This window comes from Monodon monoceros, unplaced genomic scaffold, assembly GCF_005190385.1.
Source record: "Monodon monoceros isolate NGI ecotype Baffin Bay Population unplaced genomic scaffold, NGI_Narwhal_1 Super_Scaffold_21, whole genome shotgun sequence".
NCBI lineage: Eukaryota > Metazoa > Chordata > Mammalia > Artiodactyla > Monodontidae > Monodon > Monodon monoceros.
This window is the reverse complement of record NW_021703778.1, coordinates 70,137,888-70,155,949: the sequence shown is the minus strand read 5'-3', so window position 1 is coordinate 70,155,949 and position 18,062 is coordinate 70,137,888. Positions and strand designations below refer to the sequence as shown.

At 40.6% G+C, this 18,062-nt stretch overlaps 1 protein-coding gene across 7 annotated transcripts in view; it reads right to left on the bottom strand.

Moving 5' to 3' along the window:
• The window catches only part of IQCH (IQ motif containing H), a 210,626-nt gene that overhangs the window by 36,393 nt on the left and 156,171 nt on the right, over positions 1 to 18,062 (bottom strand). For all 7 annotated transcript variants that reach the window (XM_029236988.1, XM_029236989.1, XM_029236990.1 and 4 more), the window contains one exon: positions 14,036 to 14,322. In XM_029236988.1, the coding sequence (XP_029092821.1) occupies positions 14,036 to 14,322 (287 nt within the window). The remainder of the gene's footprint in view (positions 1 to 14,035; positions 14,323 to 18,062) is intronic.

Sequence of the window (18,062 nt, the reverse complement as noted above, 5' to 3'; positions counted from 1 at the left end):
ACACACACACACACACACACACACACACACACACACACACACACACACATATATCCCAGTCTCCAGGAAACCCATTCTAAGGCGGACACCTCCACAATTTGTATGGCCACTTGTTTGAATCTAGTTGCATGTGGAAATCATGACTGAATGAGGGAGACTCTGAGAAACCACCTCCCAGACTGCCCTCTGAATTTATTCTAGGTATTCTTCAAGTCTACACTTTAAAAAGCTTTTCCACGTGTGGGTAAAAAATACATGCCTTATACACTAAAGCAAACTAGCACTCAGCAAGGGTTAGTACCTGGATCTCAACAAGCAGCCATGGGCTGGAAGGGATAATATATTAGCATCTGTCAAAAAGACTCAGTTAGGTCTGGGGATGCAGTGTCACTTTTCTGTGACAGGCAAAATACTTCCTCTGACTTTCCACTGCAGGCTTTCACTTTGTATCAGCTCCTGTACTGAGTGGGGCTGAGTGTGGTCAAATCCAGAAGAGAGGCAGGGCTGGTCAGGCAAGTGGGCACAAAGGAAGCTTTGTCTTAAACACATCTGCTTCCCTTCCTCCATCCTGTTGCTCATTTGAGGGCCCCCCAATGCCTCAGCCTGCCTTCTGTGGTTTTGGGTGCCCCCCAAGCCCTATGCCCTCCATAGTGACATCGAGTTAATCCAATAATACAGTGAGTCATGACTAATTTGGTGATGGTAGAGGGCTGTTTACCGTAATGGAACCTTTTGGATTTGGTTATCTGAGAGATGAATCTGGATTCCACGACTTTGCCTTTGTTGTCTACAGACTCTGGTGTTTGAAAGATTTGGCACCCTATCAAGCTAATATGCTGTCTTTGTTGATGGCAGCAATATTTAGAAAGATGCCTACTTGACCACATGGAGGACAGGCTCTAGGAGGGAGACTTGGGGAAGGAAAGAGGAAGGGGAATTAATGTATATTAAGGGTCTATTATGTACAAGGCACTCTGGTATTTTCTCATGTCATCCTCACAACAACCTTGTGAAGTAGATATTAACACCCCCATTTTACAGAAGTGTAAGTGGAGGCTCAAGGAACCCAGAAACCTGCCCAAGTTCCACAGCTAAGTGGCAGGGCTAGGATTAAGGTCCAAGTTTGCCTGGCTCTGACGTCCAGGTTTTCTTCCCATGCTTGATCTTGGAGATTACTCTCCACCTGGCAGGGAAACAAATGCTTGGTAGAAGTGAGAGAGCACCATGCTGCTGGCAGTCACATCCAGAATCTCCACCAATTACTCGGTGGTTCTGAAGCCAGAGAAAGGCCTGTGATTTACCGTGGAACTTTGGGCAAGCCACGTAACACCTTTCTGCCTCACCTTCCCCATTATTTGTCTGTAAAGCACTTTGAGAGCCTATAATGAAAGAGCTTTATAAAGACAAACAAATAGGGGGACTTCCCTGGTGGCACAGTGGTTAATAATCTGCCTGCCAATGTAGGGGACATGGGTTCAATCCCTGGTCTGGGAACTAGACATGACCCCGTGTGCCACAGCTACTGAAGCCTGTATGCCTAGAGCCCGTGCTCTGCAACAAGAGAAGCCACCGCAGTGAGAAGCCTGTGCACTGCAACGAAGAGTTGCCCCCACTCGCTGCAACTAGAGAAAGCCCGCATGCAGCAACAAAGACCCAACGCAGCCAAAAATAAATAAATAAGTAAATAAATTTATATTTTAAAAAAAGACAAAGAAATATTGTCCTTCAGTGTAAGCAAAAAGCCGAGGTTCCTACCTGTGATCAAAAGAAGTCCTGTGGCACTTTCCAGAAACATATGGGTGGAGCTTTAGGGCTCCACAATCACAAGTTATTGTGAAATCACTTTCTTCATATTTCCTTCATCAACAAGTGAATAAAAAATACAAAATATATATATTGATATTTTCACCCCAAATCTGAGACAGCACATTCTTTGGTATACCATAATTGTTTAATATGAGTAGAGAGGTCTTACAGTTATTTCTTTGAAAAGTGTCTTTTTTATATTGAGCCTCATTAGAGCTGTCCTCTTATACACACTTCTACTTATGGAGGGTGGGGCTCTTAGTAGCTGAAACAAGGGGTTCAAAACCTGCTCCTTTCAGTTCAGGGAAGACCTGCAGAAAAACCCAGTTGTCCTCCTTGGTGGTAACTGCCAATTCCATGCTCTTCTTGGAGCCACGTGTGACTTTTCTCTATAATCCCTTTGCATTTCCTGACAATGTGCTCCTCATGGGAGGGGAATTCTGTTATTTTATTTGGACTTTTATTTTGTATTGGTTCCTGACTTATCCTGTTCAAGTTTCAATGGGTTGGTTTGATATTATTTACATGTTAAGACTTTTGTGAAGAAATTGCATAAGGTTTAAAAAACAGACATAAATAAGTAGTACTCTAGAGTGGGCTAGGAATGTGGCATGATAGGGGAAGACTGACTCCCTCAAAAAGTGAAGCCATTTCATTTATGTATTTATAAGGGCTTGGAATGCTAGGCAACACAATGAATCTTATGTTTAAGAAAGCAAAATATATGTTTAAAGGAATATACATATTGTTAAAACAGTTCTATTTATGCAAAAGATTCATGTAACTTTATAAAGGTTTTCAGGGATCTTAAAGGATTTTAAGTGCTGTGTTAGACGTACTAGTAACAGATGTTCAACAGCATGTTTAAGTTTTTGTTTTACTGAAAAAGCAATGGATTACTTGATATTTTCTTTAAAAAAAAATCATACCAAAGCCACCACATTTTAAGTATAGCTCAAATTCATTATTTCTAAAAAGCATAAATGATTTAAAATAATATAAGGACTCCTAAAAATAAATATTACTGTAGCAGAGCTAGAAGAATTTGTTTGCTAAAGATTCCCTTCAGAGTCCCAGTCTTTTGTGTCACTTCTTGTTCTTTTTCTATGAAGACAGATGGTGTCAGTAATTGCCTATATATTTAATTAAGTTAAAAAGCTACAAAGTAAGGTTTTAGCAAAAAGTAGGATTTTGTGCTATGAGCAAAGGAAGCAGAAATTGATAACATAAGATACTATTCCTCACCAAATACACATTTTGATATCCATATGTGTTGGAATGTGAGATTGGATTTCATAAATCTAATAATTTTAAAAAAAGGGCATTTATTCTGAAAGATAAAGCCCATAATAGAAATCTAGATGGCAGTTCTCTTACATTTCTGACCAGCTAGATGGGAATGAGTCTACCTCTGTCCACATCACCTCCAACCTTAGCCTGTTACTCAGTGGTTATTCTAAACTCCTCTGACACTCAGGTTTTTGCCTGGGAATTTTCACCTAGCAGGTTAATCATTGTGAAATTATTATGGAGGGAAAAGCAGTAGCTACTTGTAGAAAGTGGTTTGGAGAGCTGACTTAACCATTCTTGTGGTGTCTGTTTTCAATGTTCCCATCCCATGAATCCACCTTCTGGCTTAATGGCAATATGGCGCTCCCAGCTGTGGTGCTATGTACGGGCTTGCTCATTTAAACTCTTAAAGCTTAAAAATGGCTACCACAACACTGATTTTATTCCATTTCGCTTCGTCATTAACATTTAATGATTACCTTATGCGCTGAGCACAAGGATGGAATATATTAAAAAAAAAATAGGAGATGTGTTTTCTGGCTTTAAGCTGTTCGACTCAATTCAACAAGCATATTGAGGATATACAAGAGGAACATACATTTTCTTTGGTGATGGTGGTTGAGGAGGGGGGAGAGACTTACAAAGGAAGTCACCATCAATTCAGTGCAGTACCGTGGGGAATATCTGCTGTGAGAGAAGGAGCATGGGCTCAGCAGGCAGCTAAATCATGGTTTGAACCCCGGATTTGCCACTTAGTTGCCCTGTGACCTTGAACATGTCACTCTAGCCTCAGTTTCCTCATTTGTAAATTAGAGATAATAGTACTCACTTTTCAGGCGTGAGGATTAGGGACACTACATGTAAAATACATAACAGAATGTCTGGTACGTGACAAAACTTCAATAAATAGTTGATATTATCATTAATAAGTACTCTGGCTGTCAGTACTCTACCTCAGCTCTGAGAAGCTAGAGAATGAAGTGGCACTGAAGGGGGATTAATTAAGGGGGGTTTCCACGAGGAGTTGGATTTTGAAACATGTTTCGAAAGAAGGGAAGTTGTATATTGATAGAAAAGAAAGGAAAGGCCAATTGTAGGAATGAAGGTGGCACGTGGCAGGCAGGATGAGAATGTCTTTATTGAATATGGGAGTCACTAAGCAGGTCAGTTTGCTTGTTCTAGAGAGTACCTTGGACATGATCAGTGAGAAAAGCAATTAGTGCCACATGGTGGGAGAGGGATGGTTCAGGGTTGTTTTAAGAAATAGGTGAGACCTAGAGCAAATTACCCTGTACTTTGTCACCTCAACCATATGGTTCAGATAAAATAAAATTAAAATGAATGCTAAGGACAGTTTAGAAACGGAAAATTTATCACACAAAAAGCCTTGACCACAGGTGACAGCTGGAAGTAGGAAAGGGCCACTCAGCTTGTTTTTGTGATGCTGGTGGACAAGTTGTAACCACATGTATGTGGAGAATGTTTTGGTCTGTCTTAGCATCAGCACAGAGACTTTTCCTTTCTCCCTACCTGCGGACCTCCTGAGTCCTACAGAACCGTGGCACCTCCTGAAAAGTTCAGGATGCAGTGTGAATGCGCACATTTGCCCTTCCTTGGCAATGTTTCTGGTGATTAAATTTAGTTAAAGACCTCCAAGTCCAGAGAGAAGTGCCTGGGTTTCATTCAAAAGGAAGCAAGGATCTCCACGGCGAGAGCAGTCATCTAAAGAAGTCCTGGGTGGGGCGAGTAGACATAAACAGAGGAACTGGGTCTATTCTTTGTAGACCAACCAAAGTCCTACCCAAGAGCTGATGTTTAGGCTTGGGTTCAATCTTTCTGAAGGTTAAGGTTTACAGTGTAAGGGGGTTAACCCAACATTTAAGGACAGTCACATACGGTAAGATTGTATATAGCAAAGCTGGTCACTAGTTTACCTGCGCTATTAGTGTTAAGAAACAGAATTGTAATTTTCACTATAAAAATTATTGTCATCATTGCCTTTGTGTTCATTGCAGAAGTCATCATCCCCACCATCATCATTATTATTACTTGTATATTACATGTCTCTTTCATTGACACAAGGATGTAGACCTTTTAAAGGGACAGGTCTTTTACTTTAACACTTCAAAACCCTTGGGATCTATTTTCCCTTCACTAGGTATTAACTTGTGATTTACAATGTGTCTATTATGGCATTTAAAAAACACTGAATAACAAGCATTTCTGTTTACACTAAAGGCCTATAAATTTTAATTTAGATATACCCTGTTAACCTTCTTACATATAAATAAAATACCTTCCCTAAAGAGAAAAACTAAATCTCATTGAGGTCCCTTGGTGAATACCTTGTATATCTTGAAGACAGAGATAGGGAGATTTTGCAAATGAGAATACTAGGGGGGAGCTTGGAGAGAAGTATTCTTTCATTCATTTAATAAATATTTATTGTGGATCTACTATATGCTAGATGTAGTGCTAGGTGCTGGGTATATAGCAATGAATAGGAAGGAATTACGATATTCTGTAGACCTTGGTTTTTCTACTCTCTGAAATAAATATATTCACTTTTGATGCTTATATATCACTTTGAGATGATAATGTTCACTGACTTTTAAAAACAATGCTAATTCAATTCAGATTCCACTCACAGTTTGAGAACCTGCTGAGGCCTCAGGTGACAGTTTTACATGTGATTATGCTGTTTGATTTAATAAGAACAGCACCTTATATCTGCTCAGCCTCTCAGAACACCCTGTGGTAAGGAGGGGAGGGATTCACCATTTGTGAATGAAAAAACGAGGCTCAGAGATGTCCAGTGAGTTGCCTAAAGTATCACAACTGCTAAATGTAAAGGCTGGGGCCAGAACCCCCTATCCATCATAATGAAAATATTTTCAGCTATCTCTTTTTTTTTTTTTTTCTATTCTAGGCTGATACATTTGTATTTAGAAACTCTTAGAAACAGTTTTCAGAATATATGAGACATTCTCTTATATACATCAGGGCTTTCCATTTTTGTCTTTCTTCATAGTTTGTGCTTTGTAACAAGTCTCGTTTCCTTCCGTAGCTACTATGTATCCAGGAAGGGCCATTGCTAGGAGCCTGCAGCTGTTTTTTATCTAAACTCTTTTTTCAAAATTGGATTTCCTTTCCTTTAAAAAGTTAATAACTGTCGATGCTCTTAACAGAGATAGCTATTTCAAAAGTTTACAATTATCTAACAACAAAGGAGTTTTTAACCTGGGGATTTCAACAGAAAGCACCTTTGCCCATCTATTTGTTTAGTGACTTTACATAAAAGGAACTGGAGAGTGATATATAGGGGAGTTCCTTCGTGATCCACGGAGAGTAATACATAAATGCATATTTACATGAGGCAAGTCAGTCATGATGTTTGTAAGACTTAGATCATCATTTTTTTCCCAAATGTGTTTTGTACATTTCTACCACTACCCTTCAGAGCATCTTTCCCACTTGGAATACACTCTTTTTTACCCTCTTTCAAATCCTAATTATCTTTCAGCTCAAATCCCACCTACTCTGTAAAAACCTTTCTTTATTGCTCCAAACAGAAGGCAGTTAAACTGGCATTGCCTTTTTGATGTCTCTTTCATTGTTCTATGTAGTTGTCACCTAAGCTTTTCCTTGTAATTCATTTTTCAAGTGTTTCTCCCCAGCTAGATTTTGAACTCCCTAAGGGCAGGCACTTCCACTTCTTTTGCATCTTAGCAGCCTCTGTTGTAACTACCATAATGTCTTGTACATACTAGATGCTCAATAAACACTTGTTCTTTCCTTTAGAATTTCCCAAAAGTGAATATAAATAAGCTCAACAGATCTGGATGTTCTAGCAGTTCCCAAAGTCCATTCATCAATTGGCTATCATGTAACTATCATTGTGTTAGACGTTACGACTAGGTAAAAAATGCAAGGACCAGTGCATTTTCTAGAGGCTTTACAAATCTCATGGAGGCAATGTTTATGCCTAAGAACCAGTAAGAGTACAAAACAATTGTGTGCTTGTGTATCAAATGGAATTGGGTGATGGATATGAAATGAGCTTCCTTGTGATAGAGAACATGTCTTGTTTATCTCTGTTCCCTCAGCATGCAGCATAGGGACTGAGTAGACCCTGGGGAGGTATTTGTTCAATGAACATGTCAGTGTCTTTTCAATCTGAAGCCTTTGGCAGGTGCTTCACGTCCCTCGTGGAACCGAGTAGATTTTGCCCATCAAGGGCTCTTGCTCCAGGACCCATTGGGGCATGGAAATAGCTTTTGCTGCTCTTTGTGTAAGGGTTGGATCCCTCCCGTCATCCTCATGTGGGAAGGCCAGATCTCCAAAATGACTACCTTATAGCTCCATGTATTCTGCACAGGCTCTGAAAGCTTGGCGTTTCCCCATTCCTAGGGTACTGGAATCTTGGACATATGTCCACTATCGGGAGTGGTTTTGTACTATGCTCTTACCAGCTCCATTTCCCAGGGACTGGCTCTTTTCCTTTTATTCCCAGTGACCCTGACGTTCCCAATATTTAAACCCTACATTTCCAAAACTCTTCCTCCATTCTGCTACCCTAAAACCTCATTCTCATCTCAAGTCTGGACAAGATTTTCCATATTCTTATCTGGACTGATCCACAATAGTGGGCCTGTCCTTGGTGCACCACTGTCATTTTATCCATCTTTCTTTGTCTCCCAGCCCCCTCTGCTCTTATTATGACAGCATGGTAAGTTATGGGGGACCAGTTGGGGCCAGACAGCAAGATTTTGAGATGGACTCAGTCACCTCATCTTTCTGCCTCCCACCTCTGTTGCAAGACACGTGTGGACATAAGTAGGGTCATGTATGTGAAAGTGCTTTATAATGATCATTATTTGTGATTATCATTATTTATATATATTTTTCTGACTACAGATACATGCTTACTTTTGAGAATGCAAATGGAGAAAGCATAAACAACAAAACAGAAATAACTCTCTGTACTAGTTTCCTATTGCTGCTGTAACAAACTGCTGTACATTTAGTAGCTTAAAGGGTCAAAGATGAGAAGTCTCACTGGGCTAAAGTCGTGGTGTCAGGGGGCTTCATTCCCCCTGGAGGCTCTAGAGGAGAATTTGTTTCCTTGCCCCTTTCAGCTTCTAGAGGTCACCTGCATTCCGTGGCTCATGGTCACTTCCTCCATTTTCAAAGCCAGCAGAACCCTTGTGATTACATTGTTCACCTGCATAATCCAAGAATATCTTCCCATCTCAAGATTACTAGGTTAATTACGTACACATGTTACCATGTGTGGTAACCTTCACCAGCTTCAGAAATTAGGACATGAACATGTTTGCAGTGCCCTTACTCTGCCTATCATACCCTCAATCCTCTAACCCAGAAATAATGACTTGTAACATCTTAGTGTGTTTCTTTAGGTTCTTTTTGCTCTGCATATATGTTTTTTCTTTTTATAAAATTGTTATCATATTACATATATTGTTTTAGAATCTGTATTTTGCCACTCCACTGTTCTATGTAGAGTTTCTTGTTAAATATTATTCAAAACTTTAGTTTTACTGTTTTCATAGCACTTGATTCTATTCATCTATCAGAATTTGCTTAACAAATTCTCTATTAGAATTTAGTCTATTTGAAGTTTTTTACTTCCCTCAGTAATGTGATTAATATATGTGTACATAAATATTTATGATTATTTCCTTGTGATATTTCTAAAAAGTGGACTCTTACTATTATTAAATTTTTAATACAAAAATACTATGCAAATATTATTGAAATAATTTTTGAACTCAGAAGTCAAATAAGCTAACTGACTCATTTTATAGCTGATAAAACTGAAGATGATAGAAAGCAAGTGAAAAGCTCAAGGTAACATAGTAATTTAGAAAAGGGGCTAGATTTGACTATTTGAAACTGTAGTCTGATGAAGAGCATTACAAATAAACTTAAAACACAAATGACAGGGTTCAGTACCAACTGCAGCTGTGCTAAGTGAAGAAGACAGCAGGACTGGTTGGGAGATCGGTTACATTGAAGAAATAAATAAATTGACTGAGTAAATAAGTAAATATATTGAAGATAAAGAAACAGGTTTCTCACTGTTGGAGAAAGTATTTATTTGTAAGTGTGGAAAAAGGGAAGTCTAGAAATAATCTTGAAGTGTTAAATTAGAATTAGAGATATTGGCAGGAATGCATGGTTTAAAAATATATACACTGATAGATATAGAAATGGTTATAGGTGCATGCATGTATGTATATATGTATGTATATGTTTGTGTGTATGTGTATCATACATACATAAAACATATATTTTCTAGCTCTGTCCACTGAGAGAGGCCAGACAATGGCACTCCAGTAGCAATGATAGCACTAAGAGCCCAGACCTTAATACCATCCTCCACTAAAAGGACCCAAAGCTCTTGGCCTGATCCTAGGTCTGTCAGAGAAAATGCAAAATGAACCTGGAACATCTCATTGTGCTAGCAAGTAAGACAACGCTCAAAGAATGATGGGGACACAACAAAAGAACACAAGGGCCACACTGAAGGGTCTCCCACTAGCCAAATCTGGGACAACTTGAGCATCAAAATGATGAAAGTGTCAAAATACAACTGACTTAAGAGACTAGAACCTCACAGGTTTAAACTGGTATAAATACATACGTGCCTACATACGTAAACGAAAGATGGAGAAGGAAAAACTCTTCCTTGCAGTAGATTTCCAACTAATCTATGTAGAAAGAATGATGGAAATAGAAAATTACCACTGTCATCATGGTGGCTGACTCAGGAGAAAGTTGGCAATGGATACTAAGTTTTGTGTGGAAATTTGATGAGGAATAAGACATTATTCCTTGGAACACCTTTCCATAAAATATTACTAATCAATTACAAAGGAAAAAACAGTGATTTTTATGGTGGAGAAACATGGCTGGAAAAAAGAAAGAAAAGCCACAAGTGACAATCTGGAGAAGATGTTTGTAACATGTATAACAGTTAAAGGATAAGAGTTTCCTATATACAAAGAACTACAAACCAGCATTTGTATTATAGTCCAATTTAAAAGGGGCAAAAGATACGATAGGGCAATTAAGTCAAGATATATAAATGGCCAACAGATATAGTACAGATGTTCATCCTCACTAATAATCAAAGAAATACTGAGGAAAACAAGATGCCATTTTTTTCCCCTGTTAGATTGGCAAAAATGACAGGTTGATAATATGCCAGTCTCTTCATTGGCACCACAATGCATGTCAGTGAGAAGAGAAAATACAGTGTTTTCTGAAGTGATGTCAGTTGCAAAATGGCAAGAATATATACACGTGATTTTGCAAATAATCTATTACATACAGAGAGTTAATGTACTTCCCTTGCCAATGTAGAAACTCCTTTTGGTGTGCTCACTGAGAACTTCTTCCAATGTTCTACTGAAAATTGTAACACGAATGGCCATATACTCAAATATTAACAGGAAGAGACAAGGTGAAGTATTAGTATGATAAAATCAGAGAATCGGGCTTCCCTGGTGGCGCAGTGGTTGAGAGTCCGCCTGCCGATGCAGGGAACACAGGTTCATGCCCCGGTCCGGGAAGATCCCACATGCTGCGGAGCGGCTGGGCCCGTGAGCCGTGGCCGCTGGGCCTGCACGTCCAGAGCCTGTGCTCCGCAACGGGAGAGGCCACAACAGTGAGAGGCCCGCGTACCGAAAAAAAAAAAAAAAAAAAAAAAAAATCAGGGAATCTTGGGTTAATATTCATTTATCCCACCCATCAACTAATCTCTGAACTCTTCTCTAAAAGCCTTAACACCACCATCCAACATCTGCTAGAATACCTCTATTATTCATTCATTCATTCTTTCAAAAAATAATTTACTGAACACCTACTCTGTGCTGGGGCAGAGATAGTGCTGAGAATTGAATGGGGAGCAAAAAGAGACATAATATATCTCCGCAGGGAGCTTATACTGTACAGGGGGAGACAGCTTTAATCAGGTAATCATGTAAATAAGTCTTAAATTGTAACAAAAGCAAGTGGTATAAAGGAGAGGTACATGATGATAGGAGAACCTAAAACAGGGGAATTTGACTTTGTCAGGAAGTTCGGGGGAGGCTTCCCTAAGAAAGTGTGGCTGGAGCTGAAATATGATGGATGCGAAGGGGGTTAACTAGGTAAAAGAGAAGAGGCAAGAACATTTTAGGCAGAGGGGCAGCATGTGTAAAATCCCTGTGGCAGGAGGTAATATGATGAGTAAGGGGTTGAAAAAGAGAGAAAAAGAGGGGGAGTTAGGGCGAGCAAAGCCTGTCAAGGCACATGGGACCAGCCAAGTGAAATGTGGGACCTTTGTCCAGAAGCTAGGAACAGTAGTAAGCTCTGGGACAGGACCAGCTCTGTGTCTGGAGAAGTTACCTCTCATTGCCTCGTGCAACTCTCCCTATACCAAACTTGAATAAATAAAAACCATAAGTCAACTGTCCCCATAGTTCCATCCTCCCTACTGCCCCAGGGATCACAGATTTAATCCTTGTTTCTCATGACAAGCATTTGGAGAGGGCAGCTTCTCCTGCATCTCGTCCCCTTGCTTCCTTGCCATCCAGCCCTTTTGCCAGAGGGCATTGTTCCTGTCCTGACTCCACCCCAGGTTGATTCCTGAATGCCCTTCAGTTTGTCCTTTTCTCTTTCCATGTGTGGGCCTGAGAAAGGAATATAAAACCAATGGAGGGCTCAGGAATGCAAATGGAAAATGATTATTGAACAAGCTGAAAACTGCTCAAAACATAAACTCTCACTTTGAAACTATCACCTGACTGAAATGGAGAATTGCAAAACTGAGAATAAGGAATACAAAACAACTAAAGTCTATTTACAATGTTGGATGGCCAGAGGGTATCAGGAGAGGGCAGGCAGGAGGTTATTCCATCCTTTAGACAGAGTTGTGGTCACCCAACACTAATACAAGAGGAACTGAACATTTTGAAAAATAAGTCTCATGAAGTAGTAGTGAATTTAAACATTGTAATTTCTGGGGCAAAAGAGATTAAAAATTATCTATAATTATTATACATCAGAGGCACACATGTACACATGAAGAATCTCGTGGATGAAATATTGAATAAGTAAAAGCATGTTGTAGAATAATAATACATAGGATGTTATGATCTATAAAAATTTTAAAAGAAACAAAATTAAACCACATATTAAATATATAAATCCATTACACCTGTAATCTGCCTTCACCGATCAAAGTCATTTTAATTGTTACTATAAAAAAGTGCATGTCCTCCAAGCTGCACTTAGCCTAAACGATGTTTGCCTGAGATGTTTCCCAGAAACTTGGAGTCAGCTGTGTCTAGTTCAAGCTGAGCTGGTTAAGACTGGATAGGACCACTGACCCTCCAACTGGGCATGTGCGAGTATCAGCTCAGTGACATTTTGACATCAGAAGGCCGAAAACTCCACCCTCAGATCATGCCAAGTGCCTCAGTTTTTTAACACGCCTCCCATGAAGAAGCCCGTAGCTTAGTAGTAACTCCTGTGCAGAATGACAATTCCCTCACCTTTCTCTTATTTCCAGTCACCTGTCCCGTCGCTCCCCAAGCCTACGACCACCTTGCTCCTTTATCCCATAAATCTCTCATGCCCCTTGAGGCAGATTTGAGACTTGTTCTCCTTTCTCCTTGCTTGGCTGCCTTGTGAATAAACCCTTTCTTTGCTACAAACGTCAGCATTTCAGTGTTTTGGCTTGCTGCATGTCAGGCAAATGAACATGGTTGAGTAACACATTCACATGCAGTAAAAGCATAAAGATATGAAAAGGAATAAAAGTCCTAATTGCAAGATGGTGGATACCTCTGGGAGGAGAAAGGGCCATGCAAGGGGGATTGGCAAGGAGTACACAGGACTGGAGGTGGTCTTGGTTCATTACATTAGTATTTAGACCTTTTTATATTTATGAAATATTTCCCAATACACTTTTTTTAAGAAGAAAAAATTGACGACCTAAGTTGCTGGTGAACTACTGATAAGAAAAGGAACAGAAACAAGAACTCTTACCTCCTTTTTAATGATTAACTTTCTATTTAAGAACAGATTCTAGAAAGGTTCACTCCCTGGATGGCATAAAGCAGTCTCACAATAAGATACAGGCAGAGCATTAATGGGCAAACTGAGGCCCCATTGGAATGAGTTGCAGTCATTTAAACTCCAGTTGTACCGAATGAGAAGACCCTGGTGTATCGGCAGAACCAGCCTGAAACTAGCCCTATACTGTTTCTAACAAGAAACTGAGTTGTTTTTCACAGACAACAGAACAAAACCACAAGTCATGCAGCCAAAGTATGCACCGAGGAGAAAATTTTGACCTCAGACAACACCCGAAAGCAAAGTCTCTCTTCCCATGAAACCAAAGGACCTGGACATGACCGGAACCTGAATGCCAGAGCCCTTACAGAAGCGAGGGGTCTGCTGTCCCTGAAGAGCCGGTGCTAAAGCCCCCTTTATCACACCTCACCATAAACGGCCAAATTCCAGCGCCCTTCAGTGAAAACCTTCCCTGCATACCAGCCCTCTTCCCCTAACTCGTAAAAGCTTGACCAAACCCCAGATCAGGGAGCCACAGCTTTGAGCCTTGCCTCCTGTCTCCTTGCCAGCTGACCTCACAATAAAGCCTTTTCTTTTCTTAAAAGCTGGTGCCATAGTACTGTATTGGCTACTGCACCCATTGGGCAGCAAGCCCTTTGCTTGGTAACACTGGTCCTGTATTTACAGACATAAAGCATGGTCTCATCCAAATTGCCATGGACCATGTAAATGGTCATGGTCATCAGAAGAGCAGTGAATCTTAGAAGCTCCCTCACAGTCCCTGTTGCATAGGCATGGACGGTGTGGAGCCTTTACATATTTCAGTATTTCATACGGCATTAAGTCGACTTACCTGCTGCTCCATGGTCCTTGGATCAATAAAAGTCACCAGGTTGATGGAAAAGTAACCAATCACATTTTTCATTTTACAAGCATTTCCAATTTGAAGGCACAAAGAACTGAGAACTTGGGGATCCAATGAGGTCTGAGGCATAGTGGTCCCAGAGGAGATGAAGGGGCCTTCGGCATGAAACTGGTCCCCTGTTGACAGTATCCTGATTTCCCCATTGGGTTCTATCAGCATGTCCACTGTCAGGTTGGTGACGCTCTCTGAAGGTGGGTATGCTTCGATCACGCCTCCTGGGGGGAAAAGCATGGGTAGGTGAACGGACAAGCTCACGTGGACAGTGCCCATTAGAGCAAGAGGAAAGAGCCCAGGCTTTGGCAGAGGGACTCAGGCTCAGAGCCTGCATCTGCCATGTCTTGTGAGACTTTGGGCAAGTGGTTTCAATTCTCTGAACTTCCTTTCCCTCATTTTTAAAATGGGCATAATAAGACCTACCTCACCAGACTGTTGTGAATCTTCGTGATACTGTGTCTATAGTATTTAGCCCAATGCTTGGTGTATAGTAGGACTCAATGAATGGTAGTTGTTTTTTTTGTTTTTTTTTTTTGCTGTACGTGGGCCTGTCACTGTTGTGGCCTCTCCCGTTGCGGAGCACAGGCTCCGGACGCGCAGGCTCAGCGGCCATGGCTCACGGGCACAGCCGCTCCGCGGCATGTGGGACCTTCCCGGACCGGGGCGCGGACACGTGTCCCCTGCATCGGCAGGCGGACTCTCAACCACTGCACCACCAGGGAAGCCCTGAATGGTAGTTTTGATCGTAACTAGGAAGACACTGTAAAGATCATCACGCCTGTGCCCGTTCAGTACATAAACAATGAACCTGAGGACTATAGCAAGTCCCTCAGGGGGAATTAACTGCCCACAGTCCACAGTTTGTACCTTGATGACCACTCCACTTTCTGTTCAACTTCACTGCTTTTTGAAATTTTGACAGGTTAGGGCTTTTATCAGGCATAAGAGAACACTGACCATTATGTCAGCCAAAGGACTTCTATATATAGCTGGTTGTTTTAAAATATAGAGCCAGGAGATGCTGCCATTCTTGAAGATCAGGTAAGCTTGCTCCGTGCTGATAATGGGAGCTTCATGATTTATCTTGTTTTACCTTTTGCTCTGAATAACAAAAATCATAGAGGCAAATTTGATGTTCATAGCAACAAATTAGCCCTGGATAAATTTGTGGCCCAGCTCATTGGTGTCCACAGAATTCACATGGCCCTATTTTCTATTTTTAGGCCTAACTTGTAAATCTTACTGTATATATCCCTTTTACAGAAAAAACTTTAAATATTATTTGTGAAGAATCAGATAACATAATTTAAAAGTAAAAACAATTAAGTGTTCCTAGACAAGGCAGCCTCTGAAGCCTGATAGTATTAAGATAAACTTGGCCTGTATTTCAGGAATTTGCTGGGAGGTGACCTCTGCTCACAGGCTTTGAACAGCATATATGGTTAAATCCTGAAATTTTAACAATTCTCAAATGCAGCCATCTGTTACTTTATACAAAAGGCACTTTCTTTAAATGTCTATAAATGTGGTTGCAGCTGGTCCTAAAGAAAACTGAGTTTCAGAAGGAAAACTGATTTATCTTTTTGGTTGGTTTGAGATGTGCTTTTCTTTAAATGAGGTTCCTAGTGTGTGCTGTACCCAAATACCGGTTGCTGGGGATTTAGCAAGGTAAAGGTAATAAAACAGCAATGACACAATGCACAAGAAAAAGCAAAAAAAACCTATTGAGTCTCTGATTCAGAAAACTTTGTGGCTTTAGCTATCACCTACATTTTGAAAGATGGTGCCTCAGTGAAAACACATTGTCCTTTACAGTTACAAGATTATTTTACTTCAAAGTAGCTTATTTGTATTGTCTTCTCAGCAATAGAACCATGGTTTTTTCACCGTTAATATTTTTCCTTTCGAAGCAATTAATTCCTCTTTTAAAAATGTATTGCCTTTGATATAATCCTATGACAATGTAGAAATCAAATCTATAGCACACTTTGTGACCATAAGCACACTTCAGAGAGTAGAAATGAAATGAAACAGGCAATAGGGGAAGATGGCAGGAGATGGTGTAAGGGTCAGGAAACCTGGGGGAAGGCCTCTCTCAGTCAGTGAGCATTTTATGCAGGGCCTGCTGTATGCACTGGGCTCAGAGCCCGCAGAGGTTTGAAAACACATGACTTACCAGAACTGGATTTTTGAGACATGCTAAAATTGTAGGATCTTAACTGTGTTCCCATTCACCACGAATTTGTTGTGTGATTTTGCCCTAGTCACTTCCTAGCTTTAAGCCTCTTTCTTTTTCTATAAAATTGGCTTAATAAAGCTTGTTCTGCCTCCCATAAATAAGCACTGTGATTACAACACGACTGAGAGAGAGGAAGAAAGGATAGAGATGAAGGAGGTTGAGGCAAAGCCTAAGCTTGTGGTTATACAGCTCAGGTGAGACAGTGGCTGGGAATACCCTTTCTAATCTACAAAGCTCCCATGAAGATAATAGATTAGAGGAAGGTTTGCAGACTGACCTTATAAGATCTGGAAACTTCCTAACATCCTGTCCTGTATGGACCTGAGATCTTCATGGTCTTCCCCTCCTAACTTAAAAAAATCCTTTATTATTAACCATTTTTTATTACATGTACCTTATTTTCTTCCATTTATGCATGGGGTTGACTCTTTTAGCTTTACTTTTCTGGCAGTGGGTGCATGTGGAAATTTGTAGAATCACAGAAATTTAGATTTGAGAAGACATTAGAGATTGTGCATTATAACTGCCCCCCACCCCGCGCTTCTCCCTGCACCAGTGAAGAATCCTTTTTCAGCATTCTTGTTAGATGGTGGGCCATCCGATGCCTTGCTTAAGTAATTCATTAACAGAGTGTTTACTATGCCCTTCCACCCCACTCTGCCTTGCAGTATATTCCAACGCCCAACAGATCTGTCATTTCCCATGCGATCTCATACCTTGAGCTAGGAGGTATTCCTTGGCAAATATACCCATTGGCTCTGGCCAAGACTCCTGGAGCAGCACAGGGCTAGCCTTTTATTGGCTCTGCTACGTAATCACAGAGTGATTCGGGGTGAGTTACTTAATCTTTTGTACCTCAGTTTCCTCCTCTATAAAGCAAGGGTGATAATGCTACCCACCTCATAGGCCTGTTGGGAGGATCAAAGAAATTAATATAGGTGTACTTAGAATAGAGTCTAGCACATAGTAAGCACAGACTGTGCTTGTTATGTTATCTTCACTGTGCTATTCTCGCCACTGGGTTGTTGCTGCTGCTGTTGTTAGCATCTGATATAATATTATTATAACACTATTATATATTCATGTTAATATATTATCATCGTTTGACAGTGGTAAAGAGTGGAAAGATATCTTCTGTGGTCTGTATCCTAGCCTTCTCTTATAATTCATGTGGGTAAGCATATAGGAATATCTGCCTTACACTGTAACCTTCTGGAGAGTGAGGGGCAGTGTGTGGCCGTGCCTCGGCGTAGCACTCCCACAGGACCTCTCCAACTGGGGATAAGCAGCATTTGCTCCATTCATTCCCTCATCCACTGACCTCCTAATGTCACTGGAAAATTGAGGAGAAGTCAAGAGGAGGAGGATGAAAGAAACAGAGGCTGACTTTGCTCCAGGACTGTAGAGGATCTTATTTACAAAGTCTACCTTCAGAACTGGAAGTGAGACCATTTCTGCTCTCCTAGAAAATGGAAGGAGAAACTAACATTTCTTAAAGACTTTATTTTGAGTCAGGCTCCACGGAAGGAACTTTCATATCTGTATTTCATTGAATCCTCCCAACAACCCTGTGAAGTAGGTGAGGAAACTGGGCCCCTGAGGGTTTAAGAACCTACCTCAAGGTCAAGGATGAGATCCAAGCCCAGGTCATCTGATTCCAAAGCCTACTTCTCAGGAGAAGTCTGTGGTGCAAAAATATGGTCAGAATCTTGAGCTATGCAT